Raw genomic sequence first — 25,558 nt, 5'->3', positions numbered from 1 at the left:
CAGACAGCCCAGTTAAATCTAGTTAACCTATTTAAATAAAGTCCGAAAAAATATTAATGTGCAAAAAAATGTGAGTCGGAAAGAGAGCTCTGCATTTCCAGCGAATGCAAGATATTCACTTCCCACAAAATCGCCGCGCTCAGTTTATTCAATTTTTTCGTGGTGGGGCGTAAGAAAACGTAAGCAGGAGGGGGAGATTAAATATGTTCCTTAGGTATAGAGATGGAAAACATCGATTGGCATTTACCGACTCTTTGAAAACATCGATGACATCATTGTAAAGGGCACGTGCAGAAATCTGGTATCTTTTACTCACGGCAGCTTACGTCGCTCACGTAAGACTCAAAATACCGAAAAAGTGCGCGGTAACAGCGCCGCTTCGAACTATGTTTGACGTAAGCAAACGTAGGCCAGCGTAAGCGCTCGCGGCTGCGGGAGAGATGGAAGTCCGCCTGGAAAACATCGATAATTCGTTCGAACGTAGTAACGTAAGTGTCGGTAAAAGAAGGGAGACCGCCTCAACTGTAGATTTTGACAGCTCTGCTAAGAGGCATCGAAATCTAATAGCGGCAGAGGCGCCGCGCCGCTGCCCGTCCTTTTAATGCATCTTAACAGCGCTGTTAAAATCTAAAAGAGCGAGGTACCAGACTCTGCTCTTAGAGAGCCAGGGCTGGACGAATCATCGATGACCGATGCCACCATCGATGCCAGCTTCGATGACAATCGGTGTTTCCTCCATCCCTCTTCTTCGTTTTCATTCTCTCGATTTTCCCGAACTTCGTAGCTGGCAGCGAAAATGCAGCGCGAAAGCACACGGTGTTAAACAGTAAATAACGGGCGGCGGAGCCACTGCTGAATCAAGTAAATCGTGGATAAACACGCGGGCAGAGGTTCGGCGAAGCAAACTGCGTAGGGCGGTCGCTGGAAGCACGGGAAAGGCGAAAATTCAACGCTTCGAGTTAGCATCTCGTCTCCCCGATTCGCTCGTGTCTGTGTATGCGTGCGGGTGCGTGAGTGTAGGTGTGTTTTTTTTCCTCTTTGGTGTGTGTGAGTGTGTGTGCCTTTTTTTGTACACTGCGCTCTTTTTGTGGCAGACGGGCGGAAAAGGAGAAAAACCGAAGAGAGAGCTGCGGAAAATGAAAAGAAAATGTGAAAAGCCGAGCAGTTAATTAGGCGGCACCAGTACGAAGTGGAAACACGAAAAGGAGCAGCATCATTGGCAACAACAACAACGCAACAACGGCGGCAGCTGCAGCCAGCGACAACTACAGTCATGTGCGGCTTAACTGCGGCGCAGCGGGTTTAACAAGGCCGAAAGCCTGGAAATAGTTGACCAGAAGGAAAAACAGCGGCGGAGGCGAGCATAAAATAAGTGTAAGTTAGCCTTTTTATGCTTCTGTTTTTCTGTTTGGTTAGGTTGAAAAAAGAGAGCGGAGAGAGCGGAACTCGAGCGTCCAGCACTAACATGGCACAGCGTGCTGTTAGCGGTAACAGTGTGGCTGTTAGGCGCCCAGAGGCAAGCCAATTGGACTAGCCGGCATTTTAAAGTCCAATCGGACTGCGAGCATTTTATGTTTTTACTTTAAATTAAGTTGCAAACAGGACTACCAAACTAAAGGCCTAGCTAGTAACCTTGTTAAACGCCTTGCTTTGTAAGCAACGAGCTAAGTTTTCATTAATAATTTAATTTAAAGATTATCCTTCACTGCAGAAAGTGCCCTGCTAAATGCAAAAGTTCGTTGAGAGGTTCCCTTCGATTTGGCCAAAAGTTCCCTAATTGAATTTGCCAGGAAACTCTTCCAATAGCCTCTTCCGTGTGGCATTTACACATTTCCCCCCTTTGTACTGGCTTGTCGTTTTGTAATTACTTAATTAAATATACTTGAAGTGTTAATTGACGATTTTAAAATTATAATTCAATTTATTCTTATTCCATGCATTGGCTCTCTTTTCGCTCTTGCTCTCTCGCTCGCTGCGAAATGCGCGCGCCCTCTCCTTCTCTGGCTCTCCCTCTCTTCCGTTTCGAGTTTCAAAAAGCGACGCCAAAATAGCAATAAAAACAACAACGCAACAGCGCCGCGAAAGGTGGCAACCCTGCTGCCGTTGCACTTTTAACACCCAACCGCCCACCGTTTTCGCCGAAATCAAATACAAAGGAAAGGAGGAAAACCCAAACAGCTGTTTTTTTTCTACTCGGTTTTGTCTGCATGAAGATGGGTTTTCCACCAACTCTCGCTCTTCCAGCGATCTTGCTTCTCTGCTTTTTGGCCTTGCACTCGTTTTCCTCTGCCCACTCCATTCGTCTGACAACAAAAACACCCCCGATCCATTGTTTTTGTTTATTTCGCAAGAATTACGGCACTGCAAGGCGAATTTGTTGGTAAACAATTGCATATGCAGCCAGCCACAGTGGATGCCCGCAAGCATGGACAGTAGTCCACTGTTGGGAATGGCAAGAACCTCTTCTGGCAAATCGTTTTCAGCACCCTCAATAGAGTGTGCTGCACACCGGGTACTATCGGAAAAATAGATCGCTTAATCTACAGACTGGGCGAAAATAGAAAATGTAATCTGCAGCCACTACAAAAATAGAACGTGAACTTTGGAAGCTCTATCAAACTAAACAATGCATTTTAGTGGGGGCTCACTATGGGGCTTAGAAGTATAAAAGGAGAACAAATTCTACGAATCGGGAACAAATAAAAGCAGTGTGTACATAAGTCGAGAGGGGAGGGGTTTTTTGATCCTTGTTAAACTGCAGACCAGAACAATAAGAAATGTAAACCAAAGTAACGATTATAAAAATAGACACCTCGACCGGTAGTTGCTATCAATACATAGGTCGCATCAGACCGAAGGAGCGATCCTCGTACAGGGACTCCCCTTGACCTCGAACCGCCCGGTTCCGGAGCTTCTCTCGCCGCATTCGCTGTTGTTGCCGGCGTCGCTGCCTGTAGAGCTCCAGGAGGGCTTGGCAGGTGCCACTGTCGTGGCCATAGCCGCCACACCCACCCGTCTTTTGGGGCGGCGGCGGCAGAGCACCCCCCGTCCCAGCACCAGCACCTCCCCCGCCTGCACCGCCCAAGGGCAGGAAGTTGCTGGAGGACACCTTTTGCTTGGCCTCCACGGCAGCGGAGGCGGCTCGACAGGCCGCCTCCTTCACCTGCTCGTACTCGGACCTGGCCTGCGCCATCTGGCGGGCCAGTCGGTCGCCACGCGCCTTGGCGGCCGTCAGCATCTGGGTTTTCTCCTCCAGATCCGCGTTGGCCTGCTCGATCAGGCCGTCCACATCGGTCAAGGTGGCCCTGGTCTGCTCCACCATGGCCCTAAAAGTAGGGATAACAAAATATTTATGTCGACAAATGGTATTGAAAACTTGAAATCGATATAAGGTATCAGAAAATGTAATGATAAAATAATTGAAGTAGGAATTTCTAAGATTCGTGTTTGTATTTTCATACATAAACTTATCGATGGGTGATTATTGTTCAATGGAAACGTAGGCACATAGCTTTTGCAGAACTATCCTATTGAAAACGTGCTATAATTTCCAACAAAGAAATTATAACATTATATCCCTTTTGGTATATCGAAGTTTACTTTCAATAGATGCACACATTTTTTTAAAATATCTAAATCCGATATTGACGATCGATCATGTTCCCATAAATACCTGAACGAGAGGGCTTGGGCCTCCGCCGTCTTGGCCGCAGCACAGGCGGCATCCACATTCGACTCGCTGGACTCCAGGGAAGCACTCACCTGCTCCACCACGGCCTCGGCCTCCCGGACCTCCCGAGCGAAGTTCTCGACAATGGCCTGCTTGCCCTCCAGCACGGCATCGGCGGCCCGAGCGGCCGAGATGGCCTTGTCGGCCAGTTGCATTTTCACCTGCCGGGAGGCATCCTGGGCGGCCGCCGCCTGTGCATCATTGGCGGCCTTGGCCACCTGGGCGGCATTCTGGGCAATGTGCGTTGCCTTCATCCGCGACTTGCTTGAGTCGCTGTCACTGGAGTCACAGTTGTCCCGATCCCGATCTCTATCTAGATCACGATCCCTATCCCTATCCCTATCCCTATCCCTATCCCTGTTATTTCCACATGATGACGGATTGTACTGGTAGGGCGAATGGGTTTGGTAGCCCGGATAAGGGGGCTCCACGGTACCCGGCGCACTGCCATCCCGGTCGCAGGCGACCTCCTTGGAAGACATATCATCGTTGCTGCTGTCCAGATACGTGTCCAGGTAGGAGTCGTATCCGTAGTAGGGCAGGCCAAAGCTCATGGAACGGGCGCTTGTTATGCGGAGGAGGAGCAGGAGTACGACATACGGTTGAAATATATTCATTTTCGGTTCGGAATTTGAGGGATCTGGTTAGGGCTGCTTGGTAGATGGCAGAACCCCAGAATCTGTACTTTCTCAGCTAGTATTCCTGTTGCTGTGGATCTGAAGCATCACTCTTTGTATGTTAATATAAGGTCGAGCTGCTGGGGCTCCTAAAAGTGCCATAATATCATACTAAGATCTTGCCTAGCTAGGTAGGCAGTTGTGAGAATTGGCCCTGAAATATTATTTAGTTGCAGAATATGTACCAGAAATAGGAGTAATACTGGGCATTAAGTAGTCAGAACATACGTTTATTTAGGGAACACTAAATTTCCCTGCAAGTTGCACCCTTCATTGGTGTGAAAGTCTTACCACTAATGCAGAGGTCTTTAGGCGCCTGGTTTCCCTTTAACGCACTTCTAATTGAGTGAAAACGAGAGGCAGCCTGCTCATATTTTCCCACACCGCTTTCCCACTCTCCACTCTCCTGCAGGATTAATGGCCGTCATAGCGATGGGTAATTAACACCTCAGTTGGTAGCCTTCGCACCTTTCTCCGCCCCTCGTCACGGGTTAAATGCGTATCAAGAATATTTCATTAGTGCCCGATTGCGGCGCAATTGCGACGCTGACGCAGCGCAACTAACTAGCTAAACACCGAACTAACTGACTGGCCGACCGACTAACTAGTTAACACGTGTGCCGGGCGGAGAAAGTGGGCGGGGAAAGTGAGTGTGGCTCAATCACAGCAGGCCAGACGCCGCACACGTGCTGCCATTTGTTTGGGTTATTATTATCATTATTATTATTTACTCCCTAATCAGTGCAGCAAAACAAATACAGAAAGCAGAACGGAACTGGGGAAAACCCTGGCGAAAATAGCCAGACTTCGTCTCATGCATCTGTAAGTCCAGTAAAAGGCGCTTAAACTTGTTTATTATTTGCGCTATTTATTCAATATACATATTTATTCAACCACACAAAATCACTCGAATATTTGTTCATTCAGAGAAGATACAGATTTCCTGTTTTCTAGGAAAGATGAATTCTCTTTTAGCTGACAACTCATCAGGCTATTCTCTTTGTTTACTTTCACTGAAAAGATTATGTGGGATTTAAATGTTTTATATTGACGTATCACATCATTTAGATAACCTTAATGGGTATTTAATAAAATCTATCCCGTGCTGTTCCTTTTGTTTTTGCTATTTAGTAGGTATATAGTAACAGAGCGCCTTATTATTCTGGTTCCTTCTGTATTTATTATTATTGTTGTTGCTTGCAGTCTGCTTGCGAAATTAAAATTTTCAATGCCACTGTCAAAGCTGCGACGTCATCCGTCATCAATGAATGCGCAGTTTTGAATTACCATACAAAACACACAGCTACACTGGGGGAAATGGGGGAGAAAGGTGTATTCAAATCAATATAAATGTGCTTAGTAAAATTGATCAAAAACCTGGTTGTAGTCTTTCCTCCAATGATCTGCTCTTCATTTTAAAAATGATATCATATTGATGTGATATGTTTTTAAGCCGAATAAAACATTACAGATCGGGTTTATCGCTAAGCCAGCTGTATGAAATGAACTAGTAATCGCGAATCATAGATCCACCAGCACCAAAAATAACTTCGGTCTACAGACATGAAAGGCTGCTTTTAATTGCCGCCTATTCTTTGTGCTCATGCTTGCCACTTGTTAGTGTTTATATTTTTTATTTGCACATTTTTGCGCTATTGCGTATTGAGCAAAAATCAACTTTATTAACTGACCTTGTGTGTGGCCATGTGCCTCAGTGCGTGTGTGTGTGTGTGTGTGTGTGTGTGTCTCTGTGGGAGCGAGATGGCAACAAGGCCCTGCGACTGCGCCGCTCACTTCAGTTCACTTGCTTATTTTTTATTTTATTTCAGTTCATTTCGCCTCAGTTTCGGCAAAGCCAAAATCGGTCATTGAACTTTGAACCAAGCCGAGCTAAGGAACAAAAAGCAAAAACAATAAAAAGAACGAGCAACAACAACGGCAGAAATAAATATAATAAACTTAGCAGCCAGCGGCATTTGCATTTCTCGCTCTTCGCCACTCTCTTCGCCGCACTCGATTCTTCTCTATCGCTCCTCTCGCTCTCGCGTTCTACTACGCACTTGGCCCAGGGGAGTGAGCGGGACGGGGCACGGGGTTACAGAGAAGAAAGCATAAATTCTTCGCTTTTTTGCACAATCTTCCATTGAAAAAGTGCTTTCAAAAGCGCAAAAACCGTTTTGTTGTCGTTTTCTTCTTGTTATTACAGTGGTACTTCCTTAAGTGGTTCCAAAGCCAGTAAAGAATGTGTAGATACAGTAAATCAAAATAGGTTTTAAGACGTGATCTCTTCTACCGAACGTATGTACACACAGTTGTTTAAGAAACTTCGGAATTCATAGATCTTCATAGAACACTTGATGCATTATAATTTGAGACTGGTTTTAGTTTGTTAGCTGTTTGTTCAATTAGCGAAGTCATGCCGTACTACCTCTGCTCTGGCCAAATTCCTTGAGTTATTTTTTGGGCTAATCAGCGATACTAATGAATACAGCAGAAGCGGAAAACGCCTACAAGGTATTTTTAGTAGACACCCAGAAAATCTGGAGCACGCACATAGTCAAATGGGTGGAAAAGTGTGAGTAGCGCAATATTAATAACAAACAATTTCGCCACATGTTGCGCAAAAACACAAGCCAAACGAAAATAAAACAGCAAGGCTGCTGTAGTGCAAATATGATTTATTTAATTTATTAGTTTAGTAACCGCATTATACGGGCACGCAAATTAAATTAAACAAAACGAGCGCAAATGGAAAGAGTCACACGAACGATTTGGGTCACCACATGACATGCTCCGTCGCCTTCTTTTTCTGCGGTGGGTGGATGTGCTGGGTGGGGGAAGAAAGGGGAGAGAGGAAAGGGGCGAGCGGAACTGGGTACTGGGCACCGGGCACCGGGCACCGGGAAAGAAAGAAGAAAGAGAGCATGAGCAGCGAAGCAAGCATACACTCATAGATACATCCGAGTGTTCGCTTTACGTATATAGCCACAATCTGACAGACAGACAAACCTATTCTGACGTCAAACGCTGATCATAAAGTTGTATTTTTTTGTTGCCCCGATACAGTGGGAACTCGCAAAGTTAGGCTGGAAAATAGTATCGATTCGATTGTCGATCGATTAAAATATATAGGCAACCAGGGCTGTCAACTTTACAGAGTTTATTTTAGTTTACGATTTTAAAATAACGAGATCTTAGCAGAAAAGTCTTCATACTAGCTTCATATGTAGTTTCATCGAAAATTCGGAATTCAGAAGAAAACTATAAATGATATGATCATGTATTTGTAAGTGCTTTGTGCTGCCCAAAGGCTGATTTGCGAGTGATCACTGTCTTCGCAAGAATCTTTATGTGGAATTTTTAGTATTTTTCCCAGAGTTGGGGGAGTCTACTGAGATCCGAGATCCGATGTCGGAGATATTTGCAGACCACCCATCCGCCGAGCAGGGTTGCCAGCTGCTGCCAAAATGAAAACCAATCAGCTGGTGTTTCTTTCAGTGCGCTTTATTTGCTTGGCATTTTTTTGTTGTGGCTTCTGTGTGGGAGTGCGTGGGTGTATGTGTCGTTGCTGCAGCTATTTATTGTTGATTTCTGCCGATTTCGTGTTGGACCAAAAATAAATGATGAAACATGCGAAAAAAAAAACTGGCTGCTGCCGCCGGCGGTAAAAATAAAGGGAACACATTAGGTAAACAATGCCAGGACATTGCAAAAAAGTGGGAAAAAGTCAAGTGAAGCGATACTGATAAGGGCCGTTTGTCCGTCCGTCCGTCGATCGCCGATCGGTTGACAACAACGGGTTAACACTCGTGAGCCGCATGATCTGCACAGATCCGCGCGCTGGGAATTACTTATTTGTTAGTCACAAAGTGCAGAGAGCAGTGACGCATTTGTTTCTTCTTTGTCCACTTCTGATTCACGGCAGGAGAATCATTCACAGGCTGCACTTTTCTTTTTGTTGATTTAGGAACTGGTTTCCTTCTGTTTTGCCGGTAAAATGTGTGAATAATTTCTGCGGAAACACAGACGGCCGAGACTGTGTTGGCAAAATTGGCTCTAAGCACTACAAGAAATGTATTACTATTATTTTTTTAAATGATTTTAGAATTAAAGTGTTAGTGAACTCTACTATTTGCAACAGTGGTTGGTACTTTTTGTTGTATTATTCTCAAGGAACTGTGGAGCTGGGAGTTTTCTTTTTGTTTATTATCCTTTCCTTAACCCTCCGAGAGGCAGAGCCGAAAATGGAAAGAGGGGTGGCAACCCTGGCCGTCTGCTGGTCAATTCCATTTGCTTGGCAACAAAATCGCGAAATGCCGACATGTGCCGCAGAAAAGCAGCAGCAACAACAACAGCAACAGCAGCAACAACAACGCCAGCAAGAAAGCAAGCAGCGCACCTCTAAACGCTAATAAACGCCACTTTCACCGCAACAACAACAAGAGCAATGTGCCTGTGTGTTTTGTTTAGGCAATTAAAATATTTGCTCACGTAGGTACATATGAACGTGTACCGTGTGCGGTGCTGTGTTGTGTTGTGAGGTTAATCAACATTTGTAATTAAATGCACACCAAATTTTCGCCTTGACAACAGAGTCGAAAAAGAGTAATCGAAATCGAAATCGAACTTGAAACAGCTGTCACTCGGCGTGCGTGAGTGTGTGTGAGTGCAATGTCAGAGGTGGGCGTGTGTATGTATGTATTAGAGGCGGCGCCCCGGCAGAAAAAGAAAATACGAAAAAAAGCCAAGCCACACGTTGAACTTGCGCGCTCTCTCGCTCGCACACAGACGCATGCTTTTTGCGTCGCGTGTCGTTCGTTCACCTGCCAAAGAGAGAAAGAGAGAGAGGAGAGTGAGCGGCACCAGAGAGAGAGCATCTGTTAACAGCGAGTTAACAGCGACGGAGAGCGCTTTATTGTTATTATTTATTATTTTTATTTGCGCCGTGCGCTTCAAACCTTTTCCGGCTCTCCCCCACATCTGTTTATATGTATATATTTATCCATAAATAATTATAATTCAATTAGTTAATTAAACAAACGTCTTTCCCTCTCTTTCCAGCCAGAATCCACAACAACAACAACAGACGCAGTACAGTTTTGTAAACAAAGCGTGGCGACGATTGATATCAAATCGCGCGCTGCCGTCCGCAGTGATGTAAATTGTAAATGTGTAACCAAACAAAACAAAAGAGTTAAAAAATTAAAGTGCCGAGACAATGTTTCAGCAAAATGTTGATAATAGCGGTGGCCAAAAATTACCATAAAACCGGAACTACACTAACTTGAGAAAATCGATAGGGTGCATAGGAAAGAAATCGATAAAATACAAGATAAAATAATACCCTCCCTGCCAGGGTGTAGAAATCAACAAGAAGCGCAGAAGAAAGCCAGATCGCAATAGTTTTGCTTTCTTCTCAGATTTCCCTCGTGCGTCTGTGTATGTGTGTGTGTTTTGTTTTCATTAGAGCACACACACGCTCCCGTTGTGTGGGAGTGTGTGTAATTGCAATGCTAAGCGGTAAATAAACGGAAAGAGCAATAACAACAGCAGCAACAACAACAGCGGAGGAGAAACGTGTTTTGGTTTTGTTTGTTTCATAAACGTTTGACACTGTACACTGCAAAAATAACGCATCTATAAATCATAAACGCAAATAAACGGTAAAGCAAATTCAACAAAAGACTTGAAACTTGTGTTCATAATCTTAAACAAAAACAACAAAAAGTATTCGAACCTAAAAATATATACGGAAAAATATATATTATACAAAACCACATAAATATAAATGTTTACTGGTACACACCAAACAAGAATTAATTAAAATAATATGCAACAACAACGACACAAAGGATAACGAAAGGAATACAAAATACACTAAAAACTACTTAATTTATAGTAAACAAAATCACAAGTAACCAAAATCAGACGTAAAGATATATAAAAAATACAACTTCAACAATCTAACCAAATCGCATGAACAAATAACGCAATATATATATACATTTATATATATTTATATAAACCCGAGTATATATATGTCAAGCACATATAGGAGTAAACCAACCCAAGTAACGATTCATTATTCAGCGCAAAACCAACAAACATCAGCCCCATGTATAGATTAGAGGATACGAATAGCGGAGGCGTTATGGATAAGAACAAACAGAAACGTGAGTATCTTCTTCGGTGGTCAACACGATATCACTCTTAAGACCAGAAGATCGAATCGCTCGAACCCCTCCCCCTACCTAATGTTTTGTTGAACTTTCATCCTCCTTTACCCATTATTAAAGCTTTGGATTTATACTTAATATTCCATCATTGTTGTTTAAGTTTTGACAGTTCCTAATATTTTTATATTTATTAGCTATGTACTTTATCCTAACTTCCGCTCTATAAATTTTCCGAGAATTTTTACGAACATTTCGTCGTACATGTTGGCTTATCATTTTCCATTCCTCAACTCATTCAACGAGCAGGTTATAAATCAAATTAAAGTTCTGCCATCGTGTAAACAAATAGGTCTGACTTTACCGGGAAAAATGTCGTTATTAGCGCAAAACGATACTGTTTTATTTGCTTTTCCAAACGAGAAATCTTAGCCAATAAAATTAAACAAATTGAAGTTGAAGCAGCTAATTCTGGCTTTCCGGGCTTCCTCTCCGCGGGAAATGCAACAATGTCTCTGCATTCATCCAGCAAATATTGTGTCAACTGTTTGCTTACCACTCAACTGTCCTCCGTCCGTATTTGCCCCAATCCGTACTATTTCGAAAGCCCTTGACTCCGTGCGTGGCTTCCCCATTATTGGTCAACCATGCTGGGCTACGGGGCACCGGGACTTTTGTACCTGATTAGCTTGGCGCCATCTGTTTATTAACTTGTCAAGTGGATGGCCGCCAGTAAGTGCAATCCATGGCATTACCTTTGGCCCGGGTCCGTGACTCACCTGCACTGGATCCCTCGCCATCGGCCCTCGTCCCATGTGCAATTATCGATGGACGTTGTTTATGGGGGCCCCGATCCCATTCCTGGGCCAAAATGCAAGTGGCCAAAAGGCGAGGAACGAACGCAAAATGTCGTCAACTATTTTTATTTTCGTCCGAGACGCGTCAGACAACCCAGCATCAGAACGGGGGGAATCCTACATTGGAGACGGAGGATCGGCGGATCCCTATAAATAGAGGGGCTGCTGCTCGCTCTCCGCCGAATTTTCGAGGGGCCCAAACTCATTTATCATTCAACTTTTCCATCGATTGGCAAGCGTTCAATTTATTTATAAATGCGAATAATTTTATAATTGGCTCGGAGAAATGGTAAAACAAAACTTGTATTGACGTGCGTAGGCAGTACTTTACATAACTTTGAGGAATACCATTTTTTGTGCTTTTTCGTACGCACATGTGTACCTTGTTTCATACTTATTTCTGATCAAACCTCCTCACATGTGAATCTGTGTTGTTTCTGAAACTATACCCCATTTTACCTCTTGTTCTTTGAGAGACAGCTCAACGAGTTATACAATTTTGTAACGCACTGCATTATGCACACACTTTTTGCCTGGGGTTAATTACATTTTATTTTAATTTCACATTTCGTTTGCTTTGTTTTGATTTCCTTGACTTCACGACGACGCAAAAGCCCCGAAACAAAGAAATGAATATATCTGTATCTGTATCTGCGTGCACGAGACAAGTGCGAAAACTTTTCCACCTACAACTACCCACTGCCCCCGCATTTTCCCCACTCGGTTCTACTTCACTCCGCGACATGTCATTATTGAAATACCATTATCTACGAAAAGCGGAACTCCCCCTTCAGAAAAAAAACAGTTCCGATAAAAACCAAAGGCCAGGCAGTGGTGCGCTCTTAATCAGCAATGGTATAGGAAGCACCTAAGAAAATAAATAATTGGGAGGGGAGAAATGCAGTTCTAAAATAACATATTATATGTAACGTGTTTACCGTGCCAATATACGGTATTATCCGAGTTATTGGATAATTCCGCAAAATTTCACTCAAGATTGTTCAACACTGGAAACGCCTCGTGTGAGCAGAACCATTTCCGGTGCCAGATTAATTGGGTTTGGCGTGGGAATTATTGGATAGCTTTGTAGGATTCCACTCAATGCATGGTGTAAACGAAATAAATTCCGAATTATTGGACTGTGCAGTAAAATGCACTCAAGGTTGTGCAACACTGAAAATGCCTGGTGTAAACGGAACCAATTCCGATGCCAGATCTCGCCGGGCAACCCCCTGCGTCTTCTCGATCACTATCGCCGCGCGAGTGGTGATCGTTGCAACCGCTGAATTGCAGCGAAAAAGTGCAAAAAACACACATAAAATAAACTAAAAGAGCAGAGCCAGAAACACGGTTCCGTATAAATAAAACAGACGACAAAAACGACGAGAGGTGGCAACATTGGTTGGTGACAGGGAAATAAAAAACCCCTGTCAGTTTGCGCTGAATTTTCACTCGACGCAGGTCACACGCTTCTAAAGTGCCTAACTCATCTAGAGCCCAAATTAATTAATTAAACACATACCATTATATAGAGATACACGTGGAGAGAAGGTGCTTGTGACAATATGTCGCCGACTCTCGTTCCTTGGCAGCCGACAAACGGCAGCCATGCGAAAGCCACGGCCATCGAGGATTGGAAACCATTCCTGATGGATCCCACATCGGTGCCACCTGGTCGCAGAGGCCTCACTGCCACCACCGTCAGCAGCACCACCAACAGCTGGAACCACCGGCCCCACGACAACGGCAGTGGCAGTGGCAGTAGCCATTGCAATCCCCATCATCCGCCTCATTACATCAATTATTCGGCGCAAATTGACTGCCAGCATCGTGTCAGAAATTGGCCAACAAATGGCAATCAGGAGGCGGACGGCGACGGCGATGGCGATGGCCCTCAAATCATCTCAAAATTCCAGCCCAAAAGTGCTTGGAACACTGTGGATGTGCATGCGGATCGAGTCAGTGCCAGTAAGCCTCGGAAGGGGGCCCAATACCTATATGGTTCGAGACCCAACATCACTAGTACAATAAACCAAATGGTTGGGGTTGCAAATCCGCTTGAGTGTCTCGTTTTGATCCACCGTTTGTCTGACTCCTCTGTCAGATCCGTTTACTTGAAAAGGAGTATTACATTACATTTCCAGCTTACTAAGTTAGAATATCCACCAAGCAATATCACTCTAAACTACAGCATACGCCATATCAGCTGTTCCCGTGATGTTTTCCATTTCTTACACCTTAATGGAGGCACTTTCTCGATTGACTGAATAACGAAATGATATGTTTTCCAACCGACACCCAGACAAGTTGCTTTGTTGTAACCTTGATCAATCAATCTTGTTCCCCAAAACCCCTGCATCCTGTCGCGTTTCCGTGCTCACCTGTTTTTCGGAAACGTTGATGTAATAGAATATCTTTTAGCTTGGGTTTACAGTAAGCACAGCTGTCGCCACTTGCAGGTTTCCCCCCTAAGACCCCTCAGACACTCCTCAGCCCCTTCGCCGTTTTATTTTTGTGGTGTCTTGTTTATATCGTTGGTGCTATTTTCGTTGCACAAGTTGGGAAAAGCAAAACAAAAAAGTGAGCAAGTGAAATGGTCACAGAAGCTTGGGAAATAGAGCCAAGAGACGGCAGAATTATGTATCTGCGCCTGCATATTGTGTAATAATTTCAGTTCCGTCTGGTTCTAAATTAAGGTAGCGCTAGCGCTGCTTTCTGTGACGGCGCCTCTTCTTCCGAGTGGCTCTGCTGCACGGGGAAAAAGGTTTAATTTCAGCTAAAATCGCCTTTCAAAAGATGGCTTCTTATTTTAAACTGAGCTTGCACCTCGTGGAGGCTTATACCAAGGGAGGGAATGCATGACTCTCTGACAGATCTTGTTCTAATTGAAAATGGCTTTGTTTTTTCCTCCGTGTATTCCTTCCTCTCTCTTCCCTCTCTGTTTATCGCCGTTTTGGCAACTCTCGGCACTGACGTAGTCAGGTGTGCGAGAAACAGGTGCACTTTTGCCGAAGAGCGGTGTCCGAGCGATCCGGTCAATGAACCAGCGCAGAAAGAAACACTACCGAGCAAACACAGAAAGCACACATCATCCACCCAAGTACATATGTTATTCCGCCAATATCTGATAATATCGCTTCTCCCCTCTCTCTCTCCCTCTAGTATCCGCCTATGGGTCCAGCGGGGGCAGCGTCGCCGTCGACGCGCCCCAGGGCAGCGGGAGCGGGGGCGGAAGACAGCGCCACGCCCCCCTCTACGGACGCTTCGTCGTCGAAGAGGACCTGCCTGCCACGCACCGGGATGTCATGCACCACGTGAGTACCATCATCTACCAGCCACACTCCAAGAACGATCTCGTCGTAATGAACACTGAAAACAGGGTTGGGAAGGTAAGGGGTTACGATTTGTTTTTCACAAAAAGAAATTTAGTAGGTAATCTTGGGAATTCCTTGCAAATATATCATAGCCATGGAAAGCAAGGGGTGTTAGGAAGCCACAATGAAGCAGTAATAGTGGGCCACGTTGAAGTAAATCTTATTTCAGAGAATGTTTTCCCAAGCTCCACCTAAATTATAAGTTACAAATGGAAAGGTTAGAGTTGCAGAAAGAAAGGTTTGCTAATAACTGGTTTACCCTCAGCTAAAGTGGTAGTTTATGCTTATGATGAGGTTAAACAGCCTGATTTAGCAAGGGAATGTTAATTTAAAATAATAATTTAAAACTCATAATGAAAGCACAATGGGCACTAAATTTTAAAATTGAAGAACTCCTCAAGGCTTGGTTTTAAATGCTCAGATTTAAGTTAAAAAGGCTCCCTTATACAGGACTTATTTTATTTCATTTTAGCATCACAGGGCCAGTGGGCAAAGTCACCCTTGATAAATAAGTAATTACTATAGTCACTAATAATTTGTACATTTCATCCACAGCATTCTAGTCCCTCGTCTTCGTCGGAGGTGCGCGCCATGCAGGCCCGTATTCCCACCCACTTTCGGGACCCCTCCTCGGGACCTTTGCGCAAGCTGAGTGTCGAACTGATAAAAACCTACAAGCACATCAACGAGGTGGGTGTACCTTTCTAAGATCCATCAATAGCCCATCCCCGCCCCAATATCTTTTCCATGCTAAGTCTTAACCTTCTCCGTGAAATCGAAATGAAGAATAATTAAGTTAATAATAACCTTGTGGGTTAAGGTCCAGGCTAACTTTATACCAGTTAATATGAATCATATATTACATTGGATTTGATATATTCCATCACAACCGAATTATTTACAAAAGGCGTTCATCAGTAATCTAATATATTTTGCGAATCGTGATACCATAGTTTTCGGAGATAGTAGTACTGTAGAACCTTGGCATCCATCGTGCTTTTCTTTTCTCACGCTCTTATGACGATCGGAATTTCGTGGGGGGCTTTTCTTGTCTTGTGGTTTTCTTTTTTGTTGTTGCTGTGTGACTATCTGCTGACAGCGGATATTTGTGGCGTTGAGCTGCGCTAAAGATACGTTTGTCCTTGACCCCCTTGGGGGGTCATTCCCACACCGCCCTGTCCCACTCGCAGTTGACTTCGATTGACGTCGTCGCCGCCTCGGTTGACAACAGTCAACCAAAAATACGAGGAGGACGAATAAGCAGCGAAAGCCAGGCACGCAACTGTCTCGGTTTTCCTGCCAAGTTCCTAAACAAAACGTCCCCGAATAACTTAATATTTTCGGCTCTCATGGAAACTGTCAAATGACGTTATGACGAAATGCCGCCGACCTAAATTGGTGATTATACGCCCTGGGAAGCGGGGTGATTGTCCTTTGCCACATTACAATGTTTATGTTTCACGAAGCCCGAAGAGTTCTAGTTGCACGCAGAATGGGTCCGTGAAAAACTCCAAGAAAAACTCCGTGAAAAACTCCAAAGTTGGATATTCTGGCAGTACAACACACATAAGTCACAAGTATAACTTTTTGTCTGAATCGATAATATTATGATGTGTATGGGTGTGAACCAAAAGTGCCATTTTGGAAAGGAAAATATGAAACCTTTTGTATTTGAAAAAATGCTCCTTAAAATGTATTGCATACTACTGCTTCATTCTGTTTATGTTAAGAAAATGGATATTAGGTTATGGCAGAGACTGTATTGAATACTTGGGAGTTGCAATGTTCCAGCGCTATTTCCGATTTAAAGTCAAACATATTGACGTTGGTAACTAAGAGCTCTGCAGTTACCGATTTGACAGCTGGCGGTGCGGATGCGGTTGGCTGCAGGTGCAGGTATTTGAGTTTGACAGGTGCTCTCGAGCAGTTGGAGTGTTTTTGACAGACGTTACAGTTACATTTGCAGTGGTCATTTGTGCCGTTAGAGGAGATGCCGTAATATTGCAAATGCCTTTTCGCTGCCGTTTTGTATGCTACAGTTTTCGTTTTCCAGAGAGTGGGGCTCTTGCTCTCTCTCTTTCTCTCGCCATGTGGCGCTATCTCGCTCGCTCCACCGCCAACTTGCCGCGTTAGCAACAACTTTTTTCGCCAAGCTGCAACCTTTTTCCCCCTCCCCAAAAAGAAAAGGGAGCGTGAGAGAGAGTGGAGTATGAGAGAGAGCGGATAGAAAGGAGAGAGCATTTTCTCATTTTTTCCTGCTCGGCGTCGCCCTCTTTCGGCTTTTTTTTTATTTGCCGGTATTGTCTCTCATCACATTTTCGCCATTTCCTCATTTTCCCGTTTTATGTTTACATTTGTCGTTGATGAAGTGGAAGTAACGGGATAACATTCAGCTGGCCAATAAAATTCAATTAACTGAGCACCTGTAATTTGAGGCATTGTAATATTTTCTCATTACTTAATGTATATGTGGTGTTGGAGAATATATCCCACGTACAAATATGCATTTTTGAGAATCATCGATTGACATTGCTCGATTTCTTTACAACACATACATAGGTAATTATAGATACTTATTTCCAGGAGGGGCGTTATAGTTTTAGAGCCATTGCCGTCAGGTGTCGTTGATCTACAGAACTAACTTTAAGGACTCAGCACTTACCCAACATATGTAATAATGTTATGTCGAAAATATGTGTCCGATCTTGCAGTCGTTTTGATTATTGAGTAATTTATTATACGTGCATATAATAGGTATAAATAAATAAAAAATATACATTCACACTATGAAACTTGTATGTTAACTATACTTTTTGTTTTAGTATTAAAATACGCCAACTAACTATGTATAACTACTAAAATAACTATCATTAACTTATTATTGTAAATCTCTTAATTTCAGGTTTACTATGCGAAAAAGAAACGCCGTGCCCAGCAGACGCAAGGAGACGACGACTCGTCCAACAAAAAGGAGCGAAAGCTGTATAACGATGGCTATGACGACGATAATCACGATTATATAATCAAGAATGGCGAAAAGTTTTTGGATCGCTACGAGATTGACTCGCTAATCGGTGAGTGGGAAAGAGATATCATGAAGCAACATTATATACTTACTGAGTTATTGCTTAAATCCCGCACAGGCAAAGGCAGTTTTGGCCAGGTGGTGAAGGCTTATGACCACGAGGAGCAGTGCCACGTGGCGATCAAGATAATTAAGAATAAGAAACCGTTCCTAAACCAGGCACAGATCGAGGTTAAGCTGCTCGAGATGATGAACCGGGCAGATGCCGAAAACAAATACTACATTGGTTCGTATTTCCAAAAATTAAATAAAACGTTTAAGAACTAACATTTGAAATGATCCATTGCAGTTAAGCTCAAGCGGCACTTTATGTGGCGCAATCACCTGTGCCTGGTGTTCGAGCTGCTCTCATACAACCTGTACGATTTGCTGCGGAACACCAACTTCCGGGGCGTTTCGCTGAACCTCACGCGCAAGTTCGCCCAGCAGCTGTGCACCGCACTGCTCTTCCTCAGCACCCCCGAACTGAACATAATTCACTGTGATTTGAAGCCTGAGAACATCCTGCTGTGCAACCCGAAGCGCTCGGCGATCAAGATCGTTGACTTTGGCAGCTCCTGCCAGCTGGGACAGCGGGTAAGTGGGCTGTATGGTCACGAAAGTAGGCAAATTTAACATTCAATCCGCATTAATTCTTCGCCAGATCTACCACTACATCCAGTCGCGCTTCTACCGCTCGCCGGAGGTGCTCCTGGGCATTCAGTATGACCTGGCCATCGATATGTGGTCGCTGGGCTGCATCCTAGTCGAGATGCACACCGGCGAGCCGCTCTTCTCCGGCTGCAACGAAATGGACCAGATGAACAAGATCGTCGAGGTGCTGGGCATGCCCCCGAAGTATTTACTCGACCAGGCGCACAAGACCCGCAAATTCTTCGATAAGATCGTGGCCGATGGCTCGTATGTGCTGAAGAAGAACCAGAACGGCAGGAAGTACAAGCCGCCGGGATCCCGCAAGCTGCACGACATCCTGGGCGTGGAAACAGGCGGTCCGGGGGGCAGGCGTCTCGATGAGCCGGGTCACTCCGTCTCGGACTATCTCAAGTTTAAGGATCTGATCCTGCGCATGCTCGACTTCGATCCCAAGACCCGGGTCACGCCCTACTATGCCCTGCAGCACAACTTCTTCAAGCGCACGGCCGATGAGGCGACCAACACGAGCGGCGCGGGCGCCACAGCGAATGCAGGAGCCGGTGGCTCCGGATCCAGCGGAGCAGGAGGATCCAGTGGCGGTGGCGGCGGCGGTGGTGGCCTGGGAACGAGCAGCAGCAGTAGCGGTGCGGTCTCCTCATCCAGTGCAGCGGCACCGACGGCGGCAACAGCAGCGGCCACGGCCGCCGGATCCTCGGGCTCGGGGTCTGGCGTCGGTGGCGGATCGTCCGCAGCGCAGCAACAGCAGGCGATGCCATTGCCCCTGCCCCTGCCGCTGCCACTGCCAATGCCACCACTCGTGGGTCCTGGCGGTGCGTCAGATGCACAGTGTCACGGTGAGTAGTATTTTAAAGTTTCACCTAGACCCAAAGCCCAAAGCTTGGTTAGCGGTTCGGTTTTAAGGCACCCAAAGGTTTCTATGTGATCTGAGATATATATTTATTGAATGGTCGAATTTACTTATAAACTTTATAAGTGAGTATAAATAACATGAATATCAATTAATTTTAGCTCATAAATTTTGTTTTAAACGACTTCACTGAAGCTCAGCATAGTCTGCAGATTACTTTGGAAACCTTAGGTCCTTGGCCATTTAAAATCGATATCACTAGCTCCTCAGAATTCGTAGCCGCTGTCCCATAGAATTTTGTGTTTGTTGATTATGTTTATAATTTTTCGTGAGCCAATTTGATGCAAAAGCTCCGAGTTATATGTTGTAGTTCGCAACGAGGGGCGACTGTGCTCGTGCTTGAGGCATGAAAGCAGTCGTCACTTGTTGAATTTCGTGTGTTTTGTGTGTGTGCGCAATCGAAAAGCATTTATAATTTAGATATTAGAACTATTATGTGAAGAAATTTGTACTTGGTTATGTGTTTGTATTAGGCAATTATGATTTTGTATCTAATATTTTATAATTACTATTTAGTTGCACTAGTCACCCTTAAACGTAAGATGTGTTTCGTTTTATCTTTAGTTCGGCGCTTAGTGCTAAATTAATTAGTTGTACGAAACTAAAGTTAGTGGAAAGTAGCAATGCAATGACGATTGTGGTCTCACCATATAAAGATAAATTCCTTTCTTTTTCTATTCGAACTCCTCGATCTTTTGAACTCGAACACAAATATAAATCAAATAAAACCAATGCAATGCAAACGATGACAGCAGATGATCGCCGATGACCGGCAACAGCAGCGGCAGCAACATCTGCGGCAGCAACAGCGGCAGCAGCAACATCATCGACTGCAGCGGCAGCTTCAAGGATGCCCCAGCAGTAACCAGTAACCAGTAACCAGCAATATGCAATATGCCACGTACAACAAGCAACATTAGGAGCGGCCGCAACACCTGCAGTCCGGTGATCCGCTGGTCATGTTATCTATCTAAATATCTATTATCTCACGGATCCGGCGTTTTGTAAATAAGCATTTCACCGTTCATTCACTTTCTCTCTCTTTCGCGTCTATCTCCGTCTCTGTCTATCTCCTCAAACGCCACTAGAAAACACTACAGATATTAGTTTCTCCTATAAGCATTAACGTGGCGCCTTCCCTGATTTCCATAACCGTCATTTTTTTTTTTAGAATTTAATATGTAATTTGTATTATGCTCACGCATTTTAAGCGCTCGGATGAAGATACAATCGTGTGTTAAGTGTTTGATGTTTTTTTGTCAACTCAAATTATGCAGAAAATGTCTAAGAATTAATAGCTTAAGTCTAGGCATTTAGTGTCATAGAATACGAAGAGTTTGCGAATTCATAAGCGTAATAATAAGAGGAATCCTTAACGACTTTCTTAATGACTGCCATACATATTTACATACTTCTTAATAAACATACATATATGCATAAGTACAGGTACACTCGAGTAAAACGACACTGAGAGAAATCAGCAGGCAGCAGCAGGGGATCTTGTAGGAATACGCATGTGTAAATTGTTCCGTGACTGGGAAGAATCATTCTTTTCTGTTTAAATAGTTTTTAAATTTTTTGGTTTTATAAGTACTCTACCTTTGTAATGCACATAAACTGATAAAGGGTTTCATGGAAATTTGTTACCGATATGAACTCGCCCACTTAAGGTGTTAATGAGTAGGCAATGATGTATCTTACTTTCAATGATTACATTTCACAGAACATTTTCCCTTATTTTTAGTTGTGTAATCAGAGTCCTTTTATAAGGAACAAAAAGCGATGAATCTTAAACCCAATTTTGTACACAGTCCCACAGTTTCCTCAGTCGAAATAAACGACCCTGCTGTTTACAATTGAAAGAAAAGATTAAGTGCTAAAACCGAAAATTGAACATTTGAAGAAGCGATAATGGATCTCAGTGAATATGCGAAATACGAAACACAAATCATAGTCTGTAAAAAGTATAAATCCAAAACAAAAATCGTAGACATGTAAAAACGAAACAAAATTCACACGAAGAGAAGAGAGGAAACCGTTTAGTAAACCAAAGTACATAAACAAGAGTCAAGTAATTAAAAGTGAACTTAATGGAAAAACCCAGTTTGTAACATAGACATAAATAGATATTTTTTGTTCCCTCAATTTGGAGCCTTGTAAGTGAGGTAAAAGCAAATGATAATGGTTTTTCTCCAATTTTGTTCTTCGAAGAATACATGTTTCTATTATTTTACACATTAAAACAGTTTCGAAAACGAATAAATGCCGTATATTATATGAAAACGATTAACCCTTTAAAACTTGAAGTTAATGCCCAATTTACCCAGTCAAGAATGAGTTTTTAGGATTTAACCTCGATTTGAAGTGCATTATGTTTGCTTTTACGATCACTTTTACGGTAGTGGTAAAACACTTTATTGGCATTAAGGGTTAACCGAACCGAGCTTTCCCGCTCTCTTTCTCAGTCTTTTGGGAATCTACAGGGATTTCGTGTAACGGAACCTCGGAAGGAGAGCGAGGGAGCAAGCGATAGCCGCTTTCTTTTGTGATAAAAAACCGCTAAGAATATTTAAATTTCTAAAGTCTTAACATGCCTATATCTTCAAAAAGTTCGGGCCTTGTTAAAGTGAAAAAAACGGGCAGAAATGTTGAATGACAAAGGTAATACAAACACACTCTCAGAAATAAAGCAGCGGTAAATATATAAATATATACATAACAGTTTTAATTGGAACGATCGATAAGCGATAACCGAAAACCAAATGCGATAAGTATCGATAGTGCGACAAATATGCGAAATACGAGTTAAAAACCAAACACAAATCATAGTTTGTAAAAAGTATAAAGTCGTAGGCATGTAAAAATAGCAAAAAATTAAGAATTGGTAACGGAATGATGGCGTTTAGTAAACCATAAAAAGTGAATAAGAAAACTAATAAAAATCGTATAGCAAGCATAACAAATGAAATCAGTACGTACTAAAGAGGAGATCTTTAGCATTTAATAAATTAACATACATACATCTATATATAAACACTTACGAGTAATTATGCGGAAAACTCAATTAATTTTATTAGACACAAACCGAAAGGCAGACAGAAAAGCGGATACGAAATACATATAAAGTAAATATTTATTAAAATTAGAGGTTAGCCCCGAACGAAAATGATCCATGATCCATGAATTTAACAGCAACCGGAGAGACACTAAACGAAACTTGTGTAAAATACTAAAGCCCGAAAAGCGAGTGTTATAGGTCGAATAAGATTAAAAGTCACCAAACCATACATAGACACACCCACACCCAAAGAACACATGCAATAATGACGATAACTGCAACGATAACGATAACCAATTGTTATGTAGGCAGAGTTGCATTTTGGAATGAAAGCGGAAACGGAAGCGAAAAGGAGGTGCAATAGAGGAAATGAGGAGGGAAAAGTCGGGAAACCATAATGCATTTTTTTTACAAAACAGTATTGCAAAAATATGAAAATTCAAGTTTAAACCAAATTAAGAAAAAAACACGAAAAGCACTCACACACACACACAACAGACAGACCGACACACATATGGACATGCAACATATGTGGCATTTATATAATATAAACATACGACAGCTGATGGTTTAAGTTGAATAAGTACGAGATAATTTATTAACGATTAATGAAACCGAAATGGAAACTTTACCGAAACCAAACCAGAAAGGAATTCATAAAAAACTAAAGCAAACCAAAGCAAAAGACAAAACTTACAAAAAAAAGTGAGAAAAAAAATCTTCAATAAAAACATATGATATAATCAACAAAAGCGCGGGCTAAGAAGGCCTAATTGTATGTCTGGGACAAAATTGTTTCTCATTGTTTGAAATCCTTGGAAAATTTAATGATAAATATGAGCTTGTTTGTTTTTAATAATTTAAAAATATATACTCTTATTTTATTAACACAGTACAATACACCAAATTTTTGGTGTTGCACATATTATGTCAGCAAAAAATGTACAAAGATTTTCAGACATGACAAATAAGCTTATAGTTTTCCGAGGATGGGTATGGGATTGTCTAAAAAAAAGAACATGCCGAGTAAAAATGCTACCAAAACTGAACCTTTATCTATCTTACAGGCCTGCTCATGCATTCGTCGGCGATGAACAACTTCTCCGCCCTGAGCCTGCAGCCCACCTCGCATCCGCCGCCATCGCTGGTCAACAGCCACCACAGCAGCAACAGCCTTGGCAGCCTGAATCACATCAGTCCCGGCAGCAGCAGCAAAGGCACGCTTCACAACCGCCTCTACGGCAGCAACATGGTGGGCGTGGTGGGCCACCACAACAGCAGCAGTAACCACAACAGCATCAGCTATCCGCACGCCATGGAATGTGATCCGCCGCAGATGCCCCAGATGCCGCCGCCGCCGCCGAACGGCCACGGAGGAAGGATGCGGGTACCGGCGATCCTGCAGCTGCAGCCGAACAGCTATGCGCCCATCTCGGGGCCCTACTACGGCAACATGTCGTCCTCGTCGGTGGCTGCGGCGGCTGCAGCAGCCGCTGCTGCGGCCTCTCACCTCATGATGACTGATTCGAGTGTCATCAGCGCCTCGGCGGCGGGCGGCGGTCAGGGCGGTGGCAATCCCGGACCGAATCCGGTCCCGCCTTCGACCGCCGCCTTTCTCTTTCCATCTCAGCCCGCCGGATCGCTCTATGGAACGGCGCCCGCCTCGCTGAGCGAGCTGCCGCTGCCATTGCCGCCCCTGTCGCTGCCGCTGCCACTGCCCATGTCAATGCCCCTGCAACTGCCGCCCTCGTCGTCGTCGTCATCCTCCTCGGCGTCCGGTGGAGGAGGTGGCGGAGGAGGGGGATCTGGAGGAGTCGGCGTCGTTGGCCAAAGACGGCACATCAGCGGGCCCGCCTCCCAGGTGGGCATCTCTCAAAGTGCCGGCGGTGGCAGCAACTCGGCCACCGGAGCCAGCAGCAGCGATGCCTCCTCGTCGTCGCCCATGGTGGGCGTTTGTGTTCAACAGAATCCTGTAGTTATACATTAGCGTAAACTGGTAAAGCGACCGAACGTTAGTGGCCCGCTTAATATACTTTTATTTTCACACCCTTTGCCGCTCTCTGCTGCTATTTATTTCACCGCCACCACCACCACCACCGTCACCGCCCAAGCCAGAAACCACAGAATCACCAGCGCAGCAGTGCTCTGGCCGGTCTCAAATCGGGAGTCTTATGTCCGGGTGATGCCAGGTAAAATATGTGTAGGAGTTTTCCTTGCTGGAGCTGTATTTACCTATGAATAGTAAATGAATGCCAATGCTCTTGAAAATGTTTGGTCCTTGTGCTATTTGTTTCTCCGAAATTAAATACCTATGTATTTTACAGAGTTCTTATGAAAATGTTAATATTACATTTGTATACGGTTGTAAGGAATATGTTTTCTTCTATAGCATTTCAAAATTATTGGAAGTATTTTTTGTTTGACGTTAAGTTTGAAAAACACATTTGGTTGGACTTAGAAACTCATATACACCTTTTGAACTGATTTTTTCAGGGGAGAACACAAAGAATAGCTACTTAAACAATTCGAATGAGCAAAAGTTAGTACACTCAGGCGCCTTCTTTTCCATTCTGTGCAGGCTGAATGTAGGGTTTAAGCCATGAAATCTTAAGTGGAAATTTGCGCAGTTCCAACCCCACTTTCAACGATAACAAATCGGGCCTTGGGGGCTTTTCCCGTGAGATAGGGCACCCGATTTGAGCCCCAGACGCATACCGAAACTATAAATACATTAACATTAACTAGCTGAAATTGCCCCTCATGCACCCACGAAACACACACGGAAAACTCACTCACCTGCGGTTTTACTGAATAGTCACTTCGCGCTCTCGCCGCCGGCCACGCCCCCATCGATTGAGGCGGGGATCCCCGGGTGGGCGACTTGAGGGATTTGCAGAGTTTATTTTTTTTACACGCTAGATCCTATTTTTTTTTGGCCTAGTTATAATGTTAATTGTATGCTGTAACCGTAACGACATAACTTTACTTTATATAAACGAATCAAAATTAAACTTTATTTAATTGTTAATTTAAATTATGTAAT

The 25,558-nt window shown here is 43.7% G+C and overlaps 2 protein-coding genes and 1 long non-coding RNA gene across 7 annotated transcripts; 1 reads left to right on the top strand and 2 right to left on the bottom strand.

The window, feature by feature from the left end:
- The first annotated feature begins 747 nt into the window (after window positions 1-747).
- LOC108023347 (serine/threonine-protein kinase minibrain) lies at window positions 748-25,549 on the top strand. Of its 5 annotated transcripts, XM_050888973.1 has the most exons (10): window positions 748-1,020; window positions 1,095-1,374; window positions 9,469-10,580; window positions 14,600-14,751; window positions 15,367-15,501; window positions 17,714-17,885; window positions 17,955-18,122; window positions 18,186-18,472; window positions 18,540-19,383; window positions 23,583-25,549. In XM_050888973.1, the coding sequence occupies exons 3-10, from the start codon at window positions 10,523-10,525 to the stop codon at window positions 24,500-24,502; spliced, it is 2,736 nt and encodes a 911-aa protein (XP_050744930.1). In that variant the 5' UTR covers window positions 748-1,020; window positions 1,095-1,374; window positions 9,469-10,522; the 3' UTR covers window positions 24,503-25,549. The 5 variants fall into 5 exon arrangements, with proteins under 5 accessions (XP_050744930.1, XP_016948176.1, XP_043949399.1 ...); XM_017092687.3 differs by having other exon boundaries at window positions 748-1,374; window positions 9,473-10,580; XM_044093464.2 differs by having other exon boundaries at window positions 748-1,374.
- LOC108023351 (serine/threonine-protein kinase prpf4B) lies at window positions 2,714-4,571 on the bottom strand. Its single transcript, XM_017092696.3, has 2 exons — window positions 3,674-4,571; window positions 2,714-3,326 (listed from the first exon to the last, which is right to left on the bottom strand). The coding sequence occupies exons 1-2, from the start codon at window positions 4,345-4,347 to the stop codon at window positions 2,831-2,833; spliced, it is 1,170 nt and encodes a 389-aa protein (XP_016948185.1). The 5' UTR covers window positions 4,348-4,571; the 3' UTR covers window positions 2,714-2,830.
- Window positions 5,108-6,142, bottom strand: LOC127011576 (uncharacterized). Its single transcript, XR_007764658.1, has 3 exons — window positions 6,099-6,142; window positions 5,481-5,710; window positions 5,108-5,420 (listed from the first exon to the last, which is right to left on the bottom strand). It is a non-coding gene; the product is annotated as an uncharacterized LOC127011576 (long non-coding RNA).
- Window positions 25,550-25,558: the final 9 nt, after the last annotated feature.

The sequence above is a fragment of the Drosophila biarmipes genome, chromosome X (assembly GCF_025231255.1).
Source record: "Drosophila biarmipes strain raj3 chromosome X, RU_DBia_V1.1, whole genome shotgun sequence".
Classification (NCBI taxonomy): domain Eukaryota; kingdom Metazoa; phylum Arthropoda; class Insecta; order Diptera; family Drosophilidae; genus Drosophila; species Drosophila biarmipes.
Note: the sequence above shows the minus strand (reverse complement) of the source record. Positions and strands in the feature narration are given on the sequence as shown.

Excerpts from the sequence above, each read along its gene's own strand:
- LOC108023347 (XM_050888973.1), top strand. The coding sequence starts at position 10,523 with ATGTATAGATTAGAGGATACGAATAGCGGAGGCGTTATGGATAAGAAC. Across the intron at positions 10,581-14,599 it reads GGATAAGAACAAACAGAAAC|TATCCGCCTATGGGTCCAGC; the intron begins GTGAGTATCTTC and ends CTCTCCCTCTAG. Across the intron at positions 18,123-18,185 it reads CGAAAACAAATACTACATTG|TTAAGCTCAAGCGGCACTTT; the intron begins GTTCGTATTTCC and ends GATCCATTGCAG.
- LOC108023351 (XM_017092696.3), bottom strand. The coding sequence starts at position 4,347 with ATGAATATATTTCAACCGTATGTCGTACTCCTGCTCCTCCTCCGCATA. Across the intron at positions 3,327-3,673 it reads GCCCAAGCCCTCTCGTTCAG|GGCCATGGTGGAGCAGACCA; the intron begins GTATTTATGGGA and ends CCCTACTTTTAG.